The sequence below is a fragment of the Macaca nemestrina genome, chromosome 14 (assembly GCF_043159975.1).
Source record: "Macaca nemestrina isolate mMacNem1 chromosome 14, mMacNem.hap1, whole genome shotgun sequence".
In the NCBI taxonomy this organism is placed as follows: domain Eukaryota; kingdom Metazoa; phylum Chordata; class Mammalia; order Primates; family Cercopithecidae; genus Macaca; species Macaca nemestrina.
Genome location: NC_092138.1, coordinates 113,872,568 through 113,894,791, shown reverse-complemented (window position 1 = coordinate 113,894,791; position 22,224 = coordinate 113,872,568). Strand labels below are relative to the sequence as shown.

The following is a 22,224-nucleotide window of genomic DNA, read 5'->3' as shown; positions in this document are numbered from 1 at the left end:
AATAAGACAGCACGTGCGTGTAACGTGCTTACTACCAGTGCCCGGCAGGTAGGAAATATCAATAAAACACTTTTGGTGCTGATTAATGGAAGGCAAAGGATTAAAATGAAAACCAAGAAGTAAAACACGTGTAGACAGAGGGATTCATGGAAAAGCTCCAGCTACAGAAAAGGTTAAAACACAGGTTTCTCTGTAGCACGTTTATATAGATAGATATATAGATATAGCAGAAAAGTGAGGGCTGGGGAGTCTGGCGGTGGGTAGCAGCGGTGCTGTGGCAGAGGAACACTGGAATGTGCTTATGTAACTTTTCACCAGAGACAGATTTTATAGCAGCACTTGTCACTGATGGAGACTGACTCTGAGAAAGGAAACCTCAAAATTAGCACACCTACCCATGTCTCCGCTGCCCGTTTCCAGTGACCGGTGACAAGGAGATGCACTTGTCCTCCAGGTGACCCAAAGATCCCGGACCTGCACACCCTGCTCTCAGACCCGTGCCTGTGGGGCCGCCCGATGGCAGGTCAGGTCGCGAGCAGAGACACATGGGTAGGCCTCCATGGCAGAGCATCTGCTGTGTTTCCCGCCTCGAATCTCTTCCACCTGATCTGTTGCAGGTGGAGAAAGATGACATTGACTCCAGCTGGCTCTGAACCTGGGCCTCACAGGGCAGCCCCGGGGAGCTAAAGCTACACACGCAGCCAGGGCTTGTGGCTTGAGCCGAGCAGTGGGAGGCCAAACCCCCGTCCCCACCTTATTGCTTGAGCGGAATCACAATGGAGTGCTGTGACCAAGGGCACTGACACTGGAGAAGCCACCTGGGTTTTGAGTCGTGGCTCCATCACGTCTGGCCGGGGAACTTGGATTGGTTGCTGAACTCCTCTGTCCCTCAGTTCTCTCATCTGTTCTAATGACACCCCCTGCCTCTCAAGTTTGTGATGAGGATGAAATGGCCTCACGGAGGCCTAACAGAAGAGCGCTGGTGTGGGGGCCCACATGGGTTCTGTGTTGTTATTACACACTAAGTGCCTTGTCAGGATGCGATCTCGGGAAGCAGATGCTGACACAGGGTCAGGAGTGAAGAGGAGTTAATGGGGAAGGCACACCTGGACCAGGAAAAGAGCCCAAAGTCAGGTTGGTGAGGAGCCATGGATCATGACGCAGACCTGGCGCAGCCCCTGACAGCCCCTCGGAGGGCTGCGTTGGGCAGAAATGCCAGGCCCTGGTACCCCTGTCGTGCTTAGTCTTTGGCCAAAGGTCACCCCAGAGTGTGACCTTGGCTCAAAAGCTTAGGTTAAAAATCCATTGGTTGGCCAGCACAGTGGCTCACGCCTGTAATCCCAGAACTTTGGGAGGCCATGGAGAGTGGATTGCTTGAGGCCGGAAGACCAACCTGGGCAATATGGTGAGACCCTGTCTCTACAAAAAATGTTTTTTAAAATTAGCTGGGCGTAGTGGCATGTGCTGTAGTCCCAGCTGTTCGGGAGGCTGAAGTGGAAGGATTGCTTGAGCCCGGGAGGTCGAAGCTGCAGTAAGCTGTGATTGTCATTACACTCCAGCCTGGGCAACAGAATGAGACTCTCTCTCTCAAGAAAAAAAAAAAAAAAAAAAAAGTCCAAGTCCATCAACTGGTGGATGCATAAACGAAATGTGAGAGATCCAAAGAATGAAACCCTGTTTGGCTGCACAAGGAATGAAGTTCTCCGATCAGTGCAACAGCCTGGATGAACCTTGAAAACATTAGGCTAAGTGAAAGCAGCCTGGCACACTGGCCCTCGTGGATATTCTATGTAATTATGTGTTAAGTGCTTTCTATGGATCATCTTATTTAATCCTTAACACAATCTTGTGAAGTCCACTTTCTTTTTATCCTAGATGGAGACTTGGAGAGCTGTGTATTGTGAAATGTGCAGAATAGGAAAATCCATGGAGACAGAAAGTCCATCAGTGCTTGCTTAGGGCTGGGAGCTGGGGAAGGGGAAATGACTTTGTGGGTTCAGGGTTTCTTTTTGGAGTGATGAAAATATTCCATACTTAGATAGTGTTGATGATGGCACAACTCTGAATATACTAAATCCATTGAATTAGACTCATTACACGGGTGAATTATAGCTCAGTAAAGATGTCAAAACAAAAACAAAAACTAGAGCTCCAGACCCTTAAGATGCTTCAGCTGGAGGCTGTGGTAACCACACTCCTTACAGCTGAGCCTCAGGCTCTTTCTGGAAGGGGGATCTGAGTGGGGCCTCTCGACACCAGCCGTACCTCAGGACGTGGAGGAAATGTTCACCAACCCAGCTGTTTTTTGGGGGCTGTTGCTGACCAATGGATCTTGACTGGTGTCCAAACAGGGCCACTTCAGTGTTGATCGGTGTTGACTAATGTTCCCACTGTCAAGCTAAGTGGTTGTTAGAGCTCTGAGTGCCAGGTAGAAGGTGCGGTGCAGTGCCCAGCGAAGACGATGGGTTTCCAGGAGCATGCAGGAACTTTGCACTGACTGCTAACTCCCAAGTGTGCACAGGTGTGAAAGAGCAATGTCGGGGGGGATTCGGACACAGGCCCTGCCCGGAACCAGGAAAAAGGCCCTGTCAGAGTTTTTAAAGTGTGCTTCTGTGCCCCATACCTGCACCTGAGAGCTGCTGGTGCAGATGGTGCCATGACCTGGCACAGACTGGCTGGTCTTGCCATGGGTGATTCAACTTGCCCAGGGTATCCCAGGAAACGAGGGAAAAAGGCACTCCCACCCATGTGGCAGGGACGGCTGGGTGGCCAGGTGCCACTTGGGAACAGCCAGATGATAGTGAGGGTCCTCAGGCTGGGGATGGGACCCCCAGGCCCACCATCTTCTGAGAGTAGGACAACACACCAGATGCCACCTCAAAGAAGTCTCTGGACACTAGGATTGGTCAACCCTTCTGCATCCGCACCCATCAACAAAGGAGCCAAATGCTTCTGATAAGGAGTGCAGCCCTGGAGATGAAGATGACCATTCATCAACCGCATTTTCCAAGGCCTGGGTGGGTTCCTCGCCTGGGCCCCCCATGCAGGTGAGGGATGCAGCCCCAGAGTGGGGTGGGGGGGTGCTCAGCTCTAAGACTGCAGGAGGCCAGAGGTGCACAGGTCTCTATTCATCTCCAAATGCAAACTGGGAGCTGACCAGAACCAAGTCCCACCCATCCCAGCTGCTCATTCCACTGCATAGTCAGGAGCCTTACTTCTTCCCTCTCATCTCCCTAGAAATGTCTGTTCCATGTCTCGCACCTCTGGAGAAGGCTCAAAGCAAGGAACTCAGCCCACCACACACGGTCACTAAGTGCAAGATGAGCTCCTTGTTGGAGAGAGATGGTACCCCCACATGGTTATGGGCATGAATTTGGAAGCAGACTGTCCTGGGTTCAAATCTCTACCCCTTTTTAGCCAAATAACCTTGTGCAGGCATCTGATCTTTCTGGACCTCATGTGTTTGCTCATGTGAAAAGTCAGCATCATCCATAATCACTCATGTGGGTGTTGTGAGGATTACAACACACAGGAAGTGCCTGGCTTCAAACACAGTGCCTGATAAAAAGTGGCCGTCTGACTAGTACCCTTGTTGGTAAAATGGGAACAGTAATCCCTGCTCCACCTTAGAGGGCTGCTGTGGCAGGGGCGTGCTAGAACTGGCCTGCACCAGCTCCTGAGGTCCGAATGTGGACTTCTCTTCCGCATTTAAGGACGGCATGTGGCAGCTTGAAATTGACTAGATGATGGGGATATTGGCAAATGCTACAAATCAGGGGTCGACCCACCTCACTGCCAAAAGCTGGGTTACCAGCATGCCACTGTGTGGGAACCAAACAAGAATGCGTGCTTTGCCCTGCAAGGTAAGGGCCTTGTTCTGCCACTACTTCGTAACATCCCCGCCATCAACCTCCCCTTCCTCCCGCCTTGGGGCCCGGACCTGGTTTACGGAAGGCAAGGCTGTTGCTGGTGGTACACAGGGTATTTCTCTCTTCTTCCTGACTTCCATGTTAGTAGAAGGTCACTTTTTAAATTTTAATTGTTTTTAGTGAGAGGGTCTCACTATGTTGCTCAGGCTGGTCTCAAACTTCTGGCCTCAAGCAGCCCTCCTGCTTCAGCCTCCCAAGTAGATAGGATTATAGGCACAAGCCACTGTGTCTGGCTTGAACTTGACTTAAAAAATGAAACAAAACAAAAAAACTCTGGCTTGTTTCTCCTTACAAAAATCATATATTACATATTGTAAAAAGTTTTTTAAATATATGGAGCTGAAAAGAGAAAGTAAAGATAAGCAGCAACAGTCTTTTTTTTTTTTTTTTTTTGAGACAGAGTCTCTCTCTCTCTTGCCCAAGCTGGAATGCAGTGACATGATCTCAGCTTACTGCAACCTCTGCTTCCCAGGATCAAGCTATTCTCCTGCCTCAACCTCCCAAGCAGCTGGGATTACAGGCATCCACCAGCATGCCTGGATAATTTTTTGTTTTTGTTTTTTTTGAGACGGAGTCTTGCTCTGTCGCCCAGGCTGGAGTGCAGTGGCGCAATCTCGGCTCACTGCAAGCTCCGCCTCCCGGGTTCACACCATTCTCCTGCCTCAGCTTCCCGAGTAGCTGGGACTGCAGGCACCTGCCACCACGCCTGGCTAATTTTTGTGTTTTTAGTAGAGGCGGGGTTTCACCATGTTAGCCAGGATGGTCTCAATCTCCTGACCTTGTGATCCGCCTGCCTCAGCCTCCCAAAGTGCTGGGATTACAGGCGTGAGCCACCGCGCCCGGCCTAATTTTTATATTTTTAGTAGAGATGGGGTCTTGCCATCTTGGCCAGTCTGGTCTCAAACTCCTGACCTCGGGTGATCCCCCTGCCTCGGCCTCCCAAAGTGCTGGGATGACAGGTATAAGCAACCATGCCCGGCCCAGAAATAATCATTCTTAATGTTGCATTATTTTTCTTTTCTATACATTTTTTGAGTGGGATCAAACAGTATTATACATTGCCTGATATATAACCTGATTTTTTAAATTAACAATATATCAGGCCAGGCATGGTGGCTGATGCCTATAATCCCAGCACTTTGGGAGGCTGAGGCTGGAGGTCCGCTTCAGCCCAGGATATTCAAGACCAGCCTGGGCAACATAAGGAGAGTCTCTACAAAATTAAAAATTAAAAAATTAGCACACATGTGGTCCCAGATACTTGGGGGACTGAAATGGAAGGATCACTTGAGCCCTGGAGATAGAAGCTGCAGCCAGCCATAATGGCTCCACTGCACTCCAGCCTTGGGGGACAGAGTGAGACCCTGTCTCAAAAAAAAAAAAAAAAAAAAACAGTCATGAACATACTTCTGTGTTGTTTGTTGTAATAGTGTTCACCAATGAGCAAGTGTATCCCCTGGATTACTTCCTTTGGAAACTATCCTTGGCTCAAAGGAGAGGTTGCCCAAGGTAAACATCCCTGAATTGTCCCTCTGGTCCCAGTCTAGCTAGAAATGGACAATGGTTCTGTTAGAGTACCAAACGAGTGGTCTGAACACAGTATTGTTTGTGTTCTTATGAATGTTTGAATTGACCCTGAGCTATAAAGGACATATTTATTGTGATCAAATTGTACTGACCAACAGAAAAGGAGGCACTTGGTTTTAAAACTTTTTTAAATTAAAAAAAAAAAAAGAGTTGAACAGTCATTGGGAATAGACTTGAGGATGTGAAAACTGCCCACGTTAAGATACTTTGACTGGGCGCGGTGGCTCCAACCTGTCATCCCAGCACTTTGGGAGGTCCAAAGCAGGCAGATCACGAGGTCAGGAGATCAAGACTATACTGGCTAACGTGATGAAACCTAATCTCTGCTAAAAATACAAAATAGCCCGGCATGTTGGCGGGCGCCTATATTCCCAGCTACTCAGGAGGCTGAGGCAGGAGAATCGCTTGAACCCAGGAGGTGGAGGTTGCAGTGAGCTGAGATCACACCACTGCACTCCACCTGGGTGACAGAGCGAGACTCTGTCTCAAAAAAAGGAAAAAAAAAAGTAATTCAGCAATGGGAAATCGTGTGCTAAATATTTATTTAGCACTTAGCACATGCCAGGAACGGAGGACACAGCGCCTGCAAGGCTGTCCCAGCGCCGGTGCTCAGACTGCCCACGCCCAGGGTACTCAGAGACCAACTCCTCCCACAGTGGCTCACTTTGGTTTTCTGTTTGTTAGTAGTCTCTGCATGACTCACTTGCACTTTCTGCCCAGTTCTTCCCAAGGCTGCTTTCTTCCTCTCATCCTCTGCTCATCCTCATCTTCCATTTTAGTTTGCACTCTCTAACAGCCTGTTGCTCACACCTGCCCCTAGGCATGGATGCGGCCTCTCTCTCCCTTTAGACTAGACAGAGACCTTGTCCTGACAAATCCATACAAAACGGCCACTCCTGCTCTGTGTTACGTGAATGCCCCACAGGTTGCCATTGCTCGATGGCGATGTTACATCTCCACTCTGATGTGTCACGGGCACACATTTAATTAAAGATAAGCAGACCATTCTAAGTGGCAATCCACTGTGTCATTTTGCACTTTTCTGGATGGCGCTCCTCTCTCTCTGGGTCCCTTCTGTGGTGGTCACTGCGAAGCTCCCCTCGAGAGACACCCCACAATTATTCCACAGCCAGAGTCAGCTGCAGCCTGCCTGAGAAGGGTGCACCCTGGATGTGTGTTTCAGACCCAAGAAGAGGCGCTGTGTGACAGAAGCTGAGACTTCATTTAAAACCCAAACAGCGTCATTGCCATGGAAGGAGGAGGCAGATTAAGCCTTTTTCAGGAAACTATTTTTCTAGGCCAGATCTTCCCAGTTTGAGCATCACATTTGCAAATACTAAGGTAGTAAGGGGTCTGTGCCTCCTTGTATATGTCAAGTATTGTGCATGTAGTTCACATTTTTATATATTCTGGATACAAATCCTTTGTCAGGTATGTGTTTTGCAAATATTTTCTCACGGTCTGTGGCTTATCTTTCATTTTCTTAATGTCTCTTGAAGAGCAGATATTTTTAATTATTCGGTTTTTAATAAAGTCTAACTTATCAATTCTTTATTTTATAGATCATTATTGTAGTGTCATATCTTGGAAAATCTTCAACCCAAAGTCATAAAGATTTTCTTCTACAAGTTTAATAAGTTTTAGGTTTTACATTTAGGTATGTGATCCATTTTGAGTTGAATTTTGTATATGCTGTGAGGTGTGGGTCAAGATTATTATTTGCATGTGGATGTCCCATTGTTCCAGCATCACTGGGTTGAAAAGACTATTCTTTTTCCATTGAATTGCCTTCAAACCTTGTTGAAAAGTAATTGATGACATTTGTTGGAGTGTATTTCTGTACTCTGTATTCTGTTCCTTTGATCTATGTGTCTGTCTTCTCACTAATACCCCCACACTGCCTGGATTACTGAAGTTTTGTAGTCAGTCTTAAAATCAATTTGCTTTTCTTTTTAAACATTGTTTTAATAATTCTAATTCCTTTTTTCCATATAAATTTTAGAATTAACTTGTATAGAATATTTAAAAAACTTGTCTGGGCATGGTGGCTCATGCCTTCCAAGCTACTCAGGAGGCTGAGGTGGGAGGATCACTTGAACCCAGGAATTTGAGGCTGCAGTGAGTTATGATTTACCGCTGTGCACCACTCCACTCCAGCCTGTGTAACACAGTGAGACCCTGTCTCTCAAAAACAAACAAAAAACATGTTGGAATGTTTTGATTGAAATTGCATTGAATCTGTAGATCTATTAGGAGAAGATGATGGACAGTTTACAATATTGAGTCTCTGCATCCATGAACATGGTATAGCTTATCCATTTATTTGTCTTATTGATTTCTTTCATTTGCGTTTTGTAGTTTTCAGTACACAGACCTAGTATTAGTTAAATTGACAGCTAAATATTTTATTTTTGTACTATTATAAATGGTACTTTAAAATTTCAATTTCTGTTTATTGCCAGTATCTAGAAAGACCATTTTTTTTGTATATTGATCTTTTATCCTGCAAATTCACTAAACTTACCTATTCTAGTAGCTTTTTTTGAAAATTATTTGGGACTTTCTGTTTGGACAATCATGTCATCTACAAATAGATGACAAATAGAGACAGTGATGGGATATTTTTGTTTTCAATTTATATACTTGTTATATCCTTCTCTTGTCTTATTGTACAATCCAGGACTCACAGTTTAATGATGAATAGTAGAAGTGAGAGTGGACATTCTTGCCTTGTTCCCAATTTTAGCGAGAAAGTGTTTAGTCTTTGGGCATTAAGTATGATCTTAACTATAGTTTTTAAGTGAATGCCCTTTATTGAGTTGAGGAATTTCCCTTCTATTTCTAGTTTGCTGAGAGTTTTTATTAGGAATTGGTGTAAAATTTTGTCACATCTTTTTCCACATCTGTTGAGATGATTATAAACTTTTTCTTCTAATGATACAGTAAATTATATTGATTGACTTTTGAATGTTAGCTTTCCATTCACAGGCTAAATCCCACTTAGTTGTAACATGTTATTCCTTTTATGTAATGCTAGATTAAATTTCCTAATATTCTACTAAGGATTTTTGCATTTGTGTTTATGAGGGATGTTGGTCTGTAGTTTTATTTTAATGTCTTTGTCTGGTTTTCGGTATCAAGGAAAAGCTGACTAATAAAATCAATATTCCTTCCTCCTCTATTTTCTGAAAGAGTTTATGTAGCATTTGCATTATAGTTTGTGTAGAATTAATACTATCATATGGTTCATTGTTTTGTCCATGCGTTTATTTGTATATGTGCATGTATTCAGAACCTCATTAAATTGTAAGTTTGTTCAAGGTCAGAGAACTTCTCTCCCCCAGTTGCCTTCATTATAATGTCTACTAACTGCTTGTGTTTGCGTGTGCGTGTGTTAAATATACATAACATAAAGCTTACTATTTTGATCATCTTGAAGTATAAGTTTAGTAGCATTAAATACCTTCACATTGTTGTACAAACATCACCACCACTCATCTCCAGAGCTTTTTTATCATCCCAAACTAAAACTCTAGACTCATTAAAACACTAACTTCCAATTTCCCCTTCCCCCTGCCCCTGGAAGCCCCATTCTACTTTCTGTCTGTATGAATTTGACTACCCTAGGGACCTCAAAAAATTGAGTCATACAATGTTTGTCCTTTTGTGTCTGTCTTATTTTACTTAGCATAATGTCCTCAAGGTTCATCCAGGTTTTAGCATGTGTCAGAATTTTATTCCTTTTTAAGACTGATTGGCCAGGCGTGATGGCTCACGCCTGTAATTCCAGCATTTTGGGAGACCAAGGCAGGCGGATCACCTGAGGTCAGGAGTTTGAGACCAGCCTGGCCAACATGGTGAAACCCTGTCTCTACTTAAAATACAAAAAATGAGCTGGGCATGATGGTACACACCTGTAATCCCAGCTACTCAGGAGGCTGAGGCAGGAGAATCGCTTGAACCTGGGAGGCAGAGGTTGCAGTGAGCCAAGATCGCACCATTGCACCCCAGACTGGGGGACAAGAGGGAGACTTAGTCTCAAAAAAAAAGACTGAATAGTATTTCATTGTATGTACAGTCATGCACTGCATAACAACATTTTGGTCAATGACAGACCACACATACAATGGTGGTCCCATAAGATTCTGATACCATATTTTTACTGTGCCTTTTCTATGTTTAGATATGTGTGGGTACACAAGTACTTATCATTGCATTATAATTGCCTACAGTATTCAGTACAGTAACATGCTGTACAGGACTGTAGCCTAGTTGTGTGGTAGGCTATACCAACTAGGTATGAGTAAGTGTGCTCCATGATGTTCAAGAAACAACACAACTCTCAGAATGTGTTCCTGTTATTAAGCAATGCATGACTGTATAGACCACATTTTGTTTATCCATTCATCTATTGATGAACAGCTGGGTTGCTTTCACCTTTTGGCTGTTGTGAATCATGCTGCTAAGAGCATTGGTGTACAAATACCTGTTCGAGTCCCTGCTTTCGGTTCTTTTGGTTATATCCTCAGAAGCGGAACTGCTGGATCTATGTTTAATTTTTCAAGGAGCCGGCCTATCATTCTCCACAGAGGCTGCACCATGCTATATTTCCACCAGCAATGTGCAGGAGTTCCAATCGCTCTACAGTCTAGCCAACACTTATTGTATGGTTTGTTTTTCAATGTGTAACAGTCATTCTACTGAGTGTGAAGTAGTATCTCCCTGTGGTTATATCATATTGCTTTGTGTAGGGTTTTGCAATAGTGGAGGCTTATTGGTTAAGATCAAGAGGCCAACACAGTCAGGCCCCTGCCTCTGGGCAGAACTGGGCATCATATTTGCAGTCAGTTATTGTACATCGTATCTCTCAACTTGCAAAATCCATCCATGGATCCAGAGTAAATTTCACCTTCAGTTTCCAGTGATGAAAGCAGGGGATGAGCTTCAAGGTCATTGAGGAAAGAGGCTTCCTGTGTTCTTCAAACAGAGTCTCAGGCAGTGTGGCTGGAGGGGGCATTACAAGGGTGGGTCTGGAGCCCCCAGTTGTCATTGGATATCTGACACCAATGATCAGAGTGACAGAGTACGAACCCCTCAGCTCTCTGGGACCCAGTAGACTAAGTAGATTGAATCAGGGCAGTGGTACTCAACCCTGGCTACACACTACAGCCACCCAGGGAGCTTTTATTTATTTACTTATTTAGAGACGGAGTCTTGCTTTGTCGCCCAGGCTAGAGTGCAGTGGCGCGATCTCCACTCACTGCAACCTCCACCTCTCGGGTTCAAGCGATTCTCATGCTTCAGTCTCCTGAGTAGCTGGGATTACAGGCGCACGCCACCATGCCTAGCTAATTTTTGTATTTTTCAGTAGAGATGGGGTTTCACCATGCTGGCCAGTCTGGTCTCAAACTCCTGACCTCAGGCGATCTGTCCATCTCGGCCTCCCAAACTACTGGGATTACAGGCGTGAGCCATCGTGCCCAACCTATTTATTTATTTAGACAGGATCTTGCTCTGTCACCCAGGCTGGAGTGCAGTGGTGTGGTTGTAGCTCACTGCAGCCTCACATTCCTGGGCTCAAGCGACCCTCCCACCTCGGCCTCCCATGTAGCTGGAACTATCAGTGCACCACCACACTGGGCTAATTTTAAAAGTCTTTTTGTAGAGATGGGGTCTCACTGTGTTGCCCAGGTTGGTCTTGAACTCCTGAGCTTAAGCGATCCTCCTGTGTCAGCCTTCCAAAGTGTTGGGGTTACAGACGTGAGCCACCACACCCAGTGAGGAGCTTTTAAAAATCCCCATTTTCAGGCCTCACCCTGGACCAATTACACTAGCATCTCCGGGAGTAGTGCCCAGGCCTCAGCATGCTCAAAGCTCTTGTTGGTTTCAGGGTGCGGCCAAGGGTGAGACCATGGATGAGAGCCATGGCTCCCATACCTGCCTGGGCATGAAAATCACCCGAACTGCTGACTTACAAATAAAGGCCTCCCAGCCCCTCCCCTGGAGGTTTTGGTTCAGTAGCTCTTGGGGGAAGGGATGCCTGCAATCTGTATTTTAGGTGAGCCTTCCAGATAAGTCTCAACACCAGACAAATCTTGGAAACGGATCAGAGTGACCCTTCTCCAACCTTAATGTGCCTACACATCACTGAGGATCTTGTTAAACATGGACTCCAGTGAGTGGGCAGCACCGTTAATAAGCTCCAGGGAGGTGCTGAGGCAGCTGATCCAGGTGCCCACCTGGAGCAGGGATTAGAGACCTCCAAAGGCACCTTCCACCTCCCTTCCTGAAGCATCTACCAGCCTGAAGTTCTGCAAAGCCAAGGGCAGGTAGAGTGCCCGCCCCTGGCCAATCCAGGCACCCAATTCCCTCACCCACACCAGGAGGGTCTGCCCAGCACACCCTGTTTTCAGTATTCTTTGCTTTCACCCTTCTCCCTTTCCTGGCTCTGTAAATAAACAGCAGAAAACAGAAAACCAGTGGCTGGGGGTGTGCACAGGGCAGTAGCTCTCAGCAGAGTGGCCTGGGCTGCCCCTGTACCCCGCCACCTGGCCCTCACATTGGGCGCAATGAGCCAGGATAATCAGAAGCTTCCAGCATGGAGCAGGGCCCTCCACAGCGAGGCTGTCCCCAGCAGTGTGCTTCAAGCACCCATTTGGTGTCCTTGTGCGTCTGATCTTGCCAGCCTTTCACAAGCCATTCCCTTGAATGACGACAAGCAGTCTTGATACGCTGGGTTAAAAATCTTTCAAATGGGGCTTGTTTATGAAGCAGCTTCAATTATCAGGGATTTCCAAACCTGCTTCCTTTCTACTGGCGTCGGCATCCAGAGCCGCCAGCCGCGGTGACAGCCGTGTTTTGGTGTTGCTGTTGGGCCTCGCAGTACCGGGGGTGCGAGGGGGGCCGCGTGTTCACAGCGTCAGGGATGAAAGCCGCTGCGACACCTGCACTCCCTGTATTTACACACTCCCCGATCTCGCATGGTTTTGTTTTGTTTTGTTTTGTTTGGTGGCTGTTATTTTGCAGCACATTGTGAATGGAAGTCATTATCAAGCACACGTACAAGGAGGACATGGCTTTTCATGGCTCCCGGCCCCTCCAGGCTGCTGGGGAAACAGCTGGACTCGCTTCATGGAGGGGCAGCTGTAGTTTTCTTTTCTTTTTTTTTTTTTTTGAGACGGAGTTTTGCTCTTGTTGCATAGGCTGGAGTGCAATGGCGCGATCTTGGCTCACTACAACCTCTGCCTCCCGAGTTCAAGCAATTCTCCTGCCTCAGCCTCCCAAGTAGCTGGGACTACGGGTGCCCACCACCACACCCGACTAATTTTTTTTGTATTTTTAGTAGAGACAGGGTTTCACTATATGGGCCAGGCTGGTCTCGAACTCCTGACCTCAGATGATCCACCAGCCTCGGCCTCCCAAAGTGCTGGGATTACAGGCATGAGCCACCGCGCCCAGTTGGGCAGCTTCAGTTTTCATCAGGCACCAGTGAGGGGCTTCCTGGCGACTGGGCAGAAGCAAAGCTCAGCGAACAGCATGGGCAAAGTGAGAGAGGGAGAAACAAGGCCACAGGAGAAGCTGACCTCAAAGGAGAAAGCGATTGTGCTCAGGGACTCACAGTTGTTTTAAGTTCACACATTTTCTAGAAGCAAGTGGCACTGGAAAAACTGAACATATGATGTGTCCTTTGGGTAACAATTGCAGGAAACCCAGCTTAGGCAAGAGAAGAGATAGATATATATTCATGTCAGTGACGTGCTGAGGTTGGCTACAGGCACAGCTTGATCCAGGGCCCCAAAAATGGCTCGCCGTCTTTCTGCTGTCATGGCGTGAACTTCATTCTCAGGCTTTCTATGGATGCGGGCCCCAGGCAACCCCGGGCTTCCACTTCATTGCCTTTGCAGCCTCAACAGAAATGAAGCTCACTTCTCTCCAGCAAGCCCTGGGGTGGCCTCTCATAGACCTGGCTTGGATCAGCCTTGCATTCTAAACAAATTCCTGTGGCCAGGAGGAGCCAGCACTCAGATCGGTGACCTCTGGGCCTCCCTCAGGCCCAGCCCTGCAGCCCTGGGGCAAACTAGTTCAGGAACCGATCATAATCCTGAAAGACATAATCCTGAATGCCATAATCCCAGATGTTAAAATCCTGAAAAGTCAAAAATCCCTAAAGTCTAAAATTCTGAAAATCACAATGCTGAAAGATCGAAATCCCAAAAATATAATTCTGGAAAAAACATTTTTTAATTATTTAAAAAATGTTTATTTACATTTTGAAAAGGGGATTTATCTGAGATATTAAAAACACCACAGAGCACTTTGTAGGCCACTTTACACAATAAAATTGGCCATAATAACGTATTCCACAAGCATAAACACAAGCATAAACACTCAGGTGTTTCACAAGCATAAACAAGCTTGTTTAACAAGCATAAACACTCCAGGTACACTAATAGCATTCACACGGGTATTACAATTTTGAGTAGATGAATCATCTTCATAAAGAAATAGGTTAAAAATGAAATGTATAGATGCATATTACTATGGTTGGTAATTGTGGGAACCCAGCTTTGCAACTGTGGTCATCTGAAACACCATGACAGACAACCTACCTTTGTTTTTTGTTTTGTTTTTCAGATACGGGGTCTCGTAATGTTGCCTAGGCTGGCCTTGAACTCCTGGGCTCAAGGGATCCTCCCACCTCAGCACAACCTCAGTCTTTTGACAAGATTGACCAAAAACCCAGATGGGTCACCACCACATATATAGTCATCCAGAGAGCTGAGCTCTCAAGAAACTTTATCCTTCTCAAATGCAGATGCATAAATAGGACATCTGGTCATTCACTGAGGAAGTTTTAAAACTTTCCATGTCCATATGCAGTGCTCACACACAGTCAGCCTTGTGATAAGCACTTCCATGAAATCAAATTTCTGATGTCCAAGGCAGCAGAAGCACAGCCTGTCCAGCCCTCCGAGAGAGACCAGTTCGCCTTCTGTAGTGGTTGTCTCCGGAACCCTGGCTGATTACGCAGGGCCCACCAACACTGAGGGCAGGGTAGGGCTTCCACACCCACCCTCTCAGACTCACCGCCCTCTCCTCTGGAGAAACCTGCACAAACATGCCCCAAAGAATCCTTTACCACCTTGCTAGGTGCTCCTTCATCCAGTCAAGATGACACATAAAATTAAGTCCACAAGTCCACCGATTGTCAACTTGGCACCCATAGGCACCTCCTGAAACCATATTTAGTTTCCAAGATGGTGCAACTAGCCTGGGCACCACTGAAAAGACACAAATCACTCAGAATTCAGCTTTCAGGATTTCCACATTTGGGATTTTAGTCTTTTGAAATTGTGATCTTCAGGATTTTAGACATTAGAATGTAGACTTTAGGGATTTTGAACCTTTCAGGATTTCAGCGTTTGGGATTGGGACATTGGGGATTGGTCTTTCAGGATTATGATACATACCTGGTAGTTCCAGCCAAGCCACAGGGATGCGAGGGGATCAGGGTGGCGCCCCAGAGGGAATCAGGAGAATGAAAAGGTGTCTACAAGCCAAGGAGAACAGTGAGCGTGAGGACAGCGTGCGAGATCGGGGCCAGCCCCGGCTTTGCCGAGGCCAGGTCCCTCATCTCCCTGTAGAACATGAGGTTTTGACTCAGATTCATAATGACGTTTAAGGACCAGCGGCCCTTTGAGAATCTGACGAGCCCACCCAGCACCCAGGAGGGCACACATTCTCCATGTGGTCAGCAGTTTGTATCGAATTTCCGGGGCTCACAGGACCCGTGGGGTGCCTGGCTCAGAATCCCTGGCCTGGGTGTTTTCTAAGGCAGTGGATTCCAGTCACCAGGGCCACACTGGGCTCCCTCCAATGCCACTGACTCAGCAGTTCTGGGCGAGGGGCATAGTCATCCACTGTCAAAGGCTCCTGATGGGATTCTGATGCAACTGATCCCTGGGAATTACAGGTCTAAGATCCCGCCCAACCCTAGGATTTTAGATCACTCTCAGTTCTACCAGTTAGATGAGTTTTTTTTTTCCGGGGAGGGGGGGGAATCAGGGATGAAAAAAAAATAAAAAAACAGGCAGTGGGCAGTGACTTTAAAAAGAATGCTAGGCCTGGGTACCGTTGGTTCATTTCTTCATTCCTTCACAAGCATTTCTTGAGCACGTGCTTTATTGCTCTGGACAAAGCAGGTGACACCTGTGCCCCAAAGGTAGGTCTGGGCCTCATGGGAACCAGTGTCCCATTGGACCTACCAAAGCGTGGCCTCTTGGCAGCCCGCTCAACACATCTGGAGAATTCCAAGGATGTCAGTGACTGGCTGCTTTTGTTCACTGACTTGGAGGAGGCAGTCTGAAAATAACTGAAAAGTCTCCCACCGTATTGTTGACTTGGCACCCATAGGTACCTCCCGAAACCATATTTAGTTTCCAAGACAATAACAAGGTAATAATCCCGCCTAACATGATACAGCTAGCCTGGGCACTGCTGAAAACGCACGAATCGCTCAGAATTTGGCTTTCGGGATTTCCACATTTGGGATTTTAATCTTTCGATTCATCTTTTGATTTAATCTTTTGATTATGCTAGGAGGGAAGCAGGGAGGTCTCATTTGTGTGCGTTTTCTCCGCACGTAGAGGTGCTTCTGGCCTGAGTTTACCTTCTTGAAAGTGAAATGAATACAAGGCTTTAGGTGCACACGGAGTGTTTGTTGTCACTGATGTTTTCTTGTTGTCACTGATGTTGTCACCAACTTTGGCCCCAGTGGACACTGCACATGCCAGTCATAGGACCCTGTCAATGTCGTCAAGGAAGAGATTCTTAAATGTAGTGCCTAAATTCCATATGGTGAGCTGGTAAACACTGGAGCTTCCTACTGTGTCCGACACGCAGCCAGCACTTGATAAACATATGTATAAATGAATTAAAGGGCAAACGAGCAAATAGTAAGTGAGCAATGGAATGTTCTAAAAGTTATTTTTAAAAAATGAACCAAGATGGTTCAGCGCTAGAAGACCTGGCTTAGCTCTGTGGGTGGGAGCTTCGGGGTCTTGGCTCTTCCCCAGCCCCACCTCTCCCAGCCAGAGCAGCCACACCTCTTGTCATTGTGTTTGTTCACACACTGTGTGAACACGGCTCCTCAACCATGCACTTGGCATTTGGGGCCAGATCATTCTTTGAGGTGGGTGCTGTCCTATACATTAGAAGGTGCTTTCCAGCATCACCGTCCAGCTGGGAAAACAAAACATGGCTCCAGATATTTTGCCAGATGGTTTCTGGGGGACAAAAATCACCCCTGGTGGAGAACCACTCTCCTAAGGTCTTATATAGGCCAGATATGGTGGCTCACGCCTGTAATCCCAGCACTTTGAGAGGCTGAAGGGGGCAGGTTTCTTGAGCCCAGGAGTTCGAGACCAGCTGGGCAAGATAGTGAGACGCCATCTCTGAAAAAAAGATAAAAAATTATCTGGGTCGGGTGGTGCACACCTGTAGTCCCAGCTACTCAGGATGCTGAGATGGGCAGATCGATGGAGCCTGGGAGGTCAAGGCTGCAGTGGGCCGTGATTGTACCACTGCACTCCAGCCTGAACAACAACGTGAAAAAAGAGAAAAAAAAAAAAAAAGGTTTTATATAAAGTAAGTGTTCCATTGCCCTAAAAAGGGGGGTAAGGATTAAACCATTGGAACTAGGCTTTTGAGAGATGAATTTCCTGGTGCTCCCAGTCTGAGAATCAGGAGGAGTGAGCGTCATCTCTTCTGCTGGGTTCTGATTTGGGCTTATCGGCAGGAGTGTCCTGCTCCTTTGGGTCCAGGGGCTCCTTTGAGAAAGAGAAAGAGAGAAAGCTGAGAACAACCAAGCCCACCTCTCCAAGGAGGGCAGGGGCAGTCAGGGAGCCTGAACTCCCAGGAAGGGTATCCAGGAACGGTGATTAAATTATAACAGCTGCCACGCTGGGGCACCGAGTCTGTGCAGACCTCGCACTGAGCTTGTCACACACTTTATCGCGTTAAATCTTCAACACTAGGGAACTATAATTAGCCCCATTTTAGAGTTGGGGTAACTGAGTCTGACAGAGGCTGGGTCAGTAGTCCAAGCTCACACAGCAAGTCCATAGTGGAGGTGAGAGTCTAGCCTCTCTGTGACTAGACTGTGTGGCTCTGGAGAACAAGATGTTCCCCCAAAGCTCACCCAAACAATGATCCCCATCCCTGGGAGTCCCACCCCCAGGAGCGATGAGGGCTGAGAGCTGTCCCTGAACCAGGGGAGCTGAGAGTATCCTTACAGGGAGCCCTCCTGTCCCGCATCTGCCCCTGGTGACCTCCAAGTGTGGTATCCCAGAGCCCTGAGCAGTGGCTCCAGTGGCTCCACCCACATGTGGGAAATGATGCCCATGCTCGTCTGGGGTGACGAGAGTCCAGCCTGGGGTTTGCTCCCCATGACCATCTGCTTGTTCTTGTCTTAATTGCACCCCAAATCGAATGTTTAGAGGTAACCAGGTGATGATACAGAGAAGCCAATGTCACTGAAAGAAGAGTTTATTACTCACAGCTCCCAAGAAAAGGGGGGCACACCACGCCATGCAGGACCACCTGGGGAGGCACCACAGTCGGTCAGGAGGGAGCAGGAGTGAGGGGATAGCGTGTCCCAGAAGGCAGACAAGTCACAGCGAGCGTAGGATTGGGCAGTTGGAATAATTTTGGCAGGCTCTGGTCTATAGGGATGCTTGGCACCCAGCCCTGTGGTGATTTAGGGCAGGAAAAATATTGGTTTGGGGTATGAGAGTCAGATGAAGGAAGCGGTTGGGGACACAGGTTCTGGAGTGGTTGGGTTGTACATGAAAGGCAGTTTTGCAGGCACAATCCTTGCTGGCTCTAGGAGTTAGCCAGCCCTGGGAGAAGCAGTCTCTCCAGGATTCGCAAGACCCGGGATGTCAAAGCATCATAAAATACAGGAAATAAAAAACATTATTAATGTGGTTTATTTCCTTATAGGGTATTTTTCCTGAATGTGCCATTTGATTCCATCATGGAGCGGCTGACTCTGAGAAGAATTGATCCAGTCACTGGGGAGAGGTTTGTGCTGTGTTCCTGGCGATTGGCAATCTGGGGGCTGCCAGGGGCCAGACCCAACTGCCTGACCAGTGCCATGGTGGAACCATTGCAGGGATAACACTCATGACCACTGAAGGACGATTATCAAAATGGACTTTATCCAACTGGTTGTTCTGTGCAATATCTGTTGACCCTCTTTGCCTGGAAGAATAACCAGAAAATGTGTATCTAAAGCAACACAATGGTGAAATGTTCACCCACACTCTATCCTGGGGTCAACAGCTTAATCTCGGCATGTGAAACAGCAGCCTGGGATGGGCGTCACCTGTGTGTTTCCTCACTGGCCTTTCCTCCAACCACGATGCATCCCGGCGGTGGTTGCTGTACAAACCCATCCCCACGGGCACAAGTTTCCTTTGAGGCTTCCCATAGTTACAGGAGGTAAATTCCGAGTTTGATTCTGCAGTCTGACCAAGTACAAGCACTGCACTCATGTTGAAATGCAATGGAAAGCCCCACAGTCACTCAGAGGCAGGTGTTGCCATCTCTCCTGACAATCAGGGTCCCATTTCTTGGTAGGGACGCAGGAGTGGGGTGGGGCGGGGCAGGAAGGAAGTGCAGGGATTTTTCTAAAAAGTAGACCTGATTTGTCATGGGAGTTTGTAGCTTTCCCATCTCAAGTACTGTGGCCTTCATATCACCTTGTCCCTGGAGTCTCTCCCAACAGTGAACGGCTGTGGCACTTCCTTCCATCTCCACAGGTGCTGTAATGTCCCACTCCCTCAGCTAACTGTGAGCTCGGTAGGCACAGACCTGTCCTGCTTACCATAGCACTGTCAGCGGCAGATTTAACGCTGGACTCAGTGCAGATAAACATTGAATAGAAGGGAGGAAAAAGGAAGAAGAGGCCAGGCACGGTGGCTCATGCCTGTAATCCCAGTACTTTGGGAGGCCAAGGCGGGTGGATCACCTGAGGTCGGGAGTTCGAGACCAGCTCGGCCAACATGGTGAAACCCCTTCTCTACTAAAAATACAAAAATTAGCTGGACAGTAGTGGTGCAGGCCTGGGAGGTGGAGGTTGTGGTGAGCCAAGATCATGCCACTGCACTCCAGCCTGGGCGAGAGAGTGAGACCCTGTCTCAAAAAAGAAAAGGAAAAGGAAGAAGAGAAAGGGAGGAAGGGAAGGAGGGAAGTAAAGGAGAGTAGGGAGGAGGGAAAGAGGAAGGAAGGAGGGAAGGAGGGAGAGAGGGAGGGAGGAAGGAAAGAATTTGCCCATGTATGATTGTATTCTGTCCTTCTATCACTGATCTCTCTCCCTCTCCCTTGAGCGGGGAGCACATCATGGGTATCTCTGTAGCTCCAGGGCCCATCAGTCAAATGTGTGCACACAGCGGTCCACAGCAGCAAATGTTTGGCGATGGTGGTGGTAGCCAGGACACCCCAAATTGGTCCACAATAGAGTAGAGGGTCCCCTTCTCCCCTGCTTCCGGGCCAGGCCGTGGGTCACCTGCTTTCCTTCCTCCCTTGCAGGTACCACCTCATGTACAAGCCACCTCCCACCATGGAGATCCAGGCTCGCCTCCTGCAGAACCCGAAGGATGCTGAAGAGCAGGTCAAGCTGAAAATGGACCTGTTCTACAGGAACTCGGCCGACTTGGAGCAGCTCTATGGGTCGGCCATCACCCTCAACGGAGACCAGGACCCATACACCGTCTTTGAATACATCGAGAGCGGCATCATTAATCCCCTGCCCAAGAAAATCCCCTGATGGGTTCAGAGCCAGGAGCGCTGCCCCAGGGAAAGAGTTAATCCCCTGCCCCCAGCCCTCCAACCTCTGCAAAGCTCCCCTAAAAAGCCAATAAAGCGTGCTGGGTACAGTCTCATGCGTCCTGAAGGTGAGGCGGCTGGAAGTTGGCCTCATGTAGGGGTCTGGAGACACAGGACAGGTGAAGCCCACAGTGGTGGTAAAGTGGAGTACAGGCCGGGTCTCTGGAGTCGGACCTGGGACAAGTGGTGGCTCCAGCACCAGCGCGTGGTGTGTCCTTGGAGTCCCAACCCACAGAGCCTCTCTTCTCACAACCAACTTGAGGCTAGAAACCGTAGCCGCCTCACAGGCTTGCTGTGGGATAAGGAGTGGTGATGCCGATAAAGATCTCAGCACAGTGCCCAGCCCCAGAAGCACTCAACAAATACAGCTTTTAAAACACCCACCTTGGCTGGGCGCGGTGGCTCACGCCTATAATCCCAGCACTTTGGGAGGCCGAGGCGGGTAAATCACAAGGTCAGGAGTTCGAGACCAGCCTGGCTAATATGGTGAAAGATCATCTCTACTAAAAATACAAAAATTAGCTGGGCGTGGTGGCTCATGCCTGTAGTCCCAGCTACTCAGGAGGCTAAGGCAGGAGAATTGCTTGAACCCAGGAGGTGGAGGTTGCAGTGAGCTGAGATCGCACCACTGCACTCCAGCCTGGTCGACACAGCGAGACTCTGTCTCAAAAAAAATAAAATAAAATAAACACCTAAAAAATTACATATGTATAGAAGAGCTCCGTTTTCAGTTTTTGTTTTTTTTCTTTGAGACAGGGTCTTGCTCTGTCACTTAGGCTAGAGTACAGTGGTATGATCTCGGCTCACTGCTGCCTCGACCTCCCGGGTTCAATCCATCCTCCCACCTCAGCCTCCCAAGTAGCTGGGACTACAGGCATGCACCACCACGCCTGGCTAATTTTTGTATTTTTTGAAGAAACGGGGTTTTGCCATGTTGCCCAGGCTGGTCTCTAACTCCTGAACTCGAGTGAACCTCTTGCCTCAGCCTCCCAAAGTGCTGGAATTATAGGCATGAGGCGCCATGCCTGGCCCATTTTCAGTTTTAATCCATGTGCTTACTTCCATTTAGTCTTGCTTCTTCCAGGCAGTGATCCCGTGGTGAAAGCTCTTGTTTGATTGCCATGTTAATCACTGTGCTTGACAGAAGTTAAAAGGGGAGGAACTGGGCTACTCCCTGTTGACGAAAAGAGTCAAACTTCATAAAATATTTTAAGATTTTTTTTTTTTTTTTTTTTTTTAAGATGGAGTCTCGCTCTGTCGCTCAGGCTGGAGTGCAGTGGTGCGATCTCAGTTCGCTGCAACCTCCCAGGTTCAAGCAATTCTCCTGCCTCAGCCTCCCGAGTAGCTGGGACTACAGGCACCCGCCACCACACCCAGCTAATTTTTGTATTTTTAGTACAGACGGGGTTTCACTATGTTGGCCAGGATGGTCTCAATCTCCAGACCTCATGATCCGCCCGCCTTGGCCTCCCAAAGTGCTGGGGTTACAGGTGTGAGCCACTGCGCCCGGCCAAGAGATTTGTTCTGAGCCAAATATAAGTGACTGTGGCCCGTGACACAGCCCTCAGGAGGTCCTGAGAACATGTGCTCCAGGAGGTCAGGGTACAGCTTGGTTTTATATGCTTTTGGGAGGCATGAGACATCAATCAAATACATTTAAGAAATACACTGGTTTTGTTCAGAAAGGCAGGACAACTCAAAGCGGGCTGGGGGGTGGGGAGGGGGGGCTGTGCATGGTGTGGAGCTTCCAGGCTATAGGTAAATTTAAACATTTTCTGGTTGACAATTGGTTGAGTTTATCTGAAGACCTGGGATTAAT

The 22,224-nt window shown here is 47.7% G+C and overlaps 1 protein-coding gene across 5 annotated transcripts in view; it reads left to right on the top strand.

Moving 5' to 3' along the window:
• The window catches only part of LOC105464067 (adenylate kinase 8), a 156,816-nt gene extending 136,361 nt beyond the window's left edge, over positions 1 to 20,455 (top strand). For all 5 annotated transcript variants that reach the window (XM_011711732.2, XM_011711731.3, XM_071078536.1 and 2 more), the window contains 2 exons: positions 18,519 to 18,599; positions 20,109 to 20,455. In XM_011711732.2, coding sequence (XP_011710034.1) covers positions 18,519 to 18,599; positions 20,109 to 20,346 — 319 coding nt within the window. In that variant the 3' untranslated portion in view covers positions 20,347 to 20,455. The remainder of the gene's footprint in view (positions 1 to 18,518; positions 18,600 to 20,108) is intronic.
• Positions 20,456 to 22,224: the final 1,769 nt, after the last annotated feature.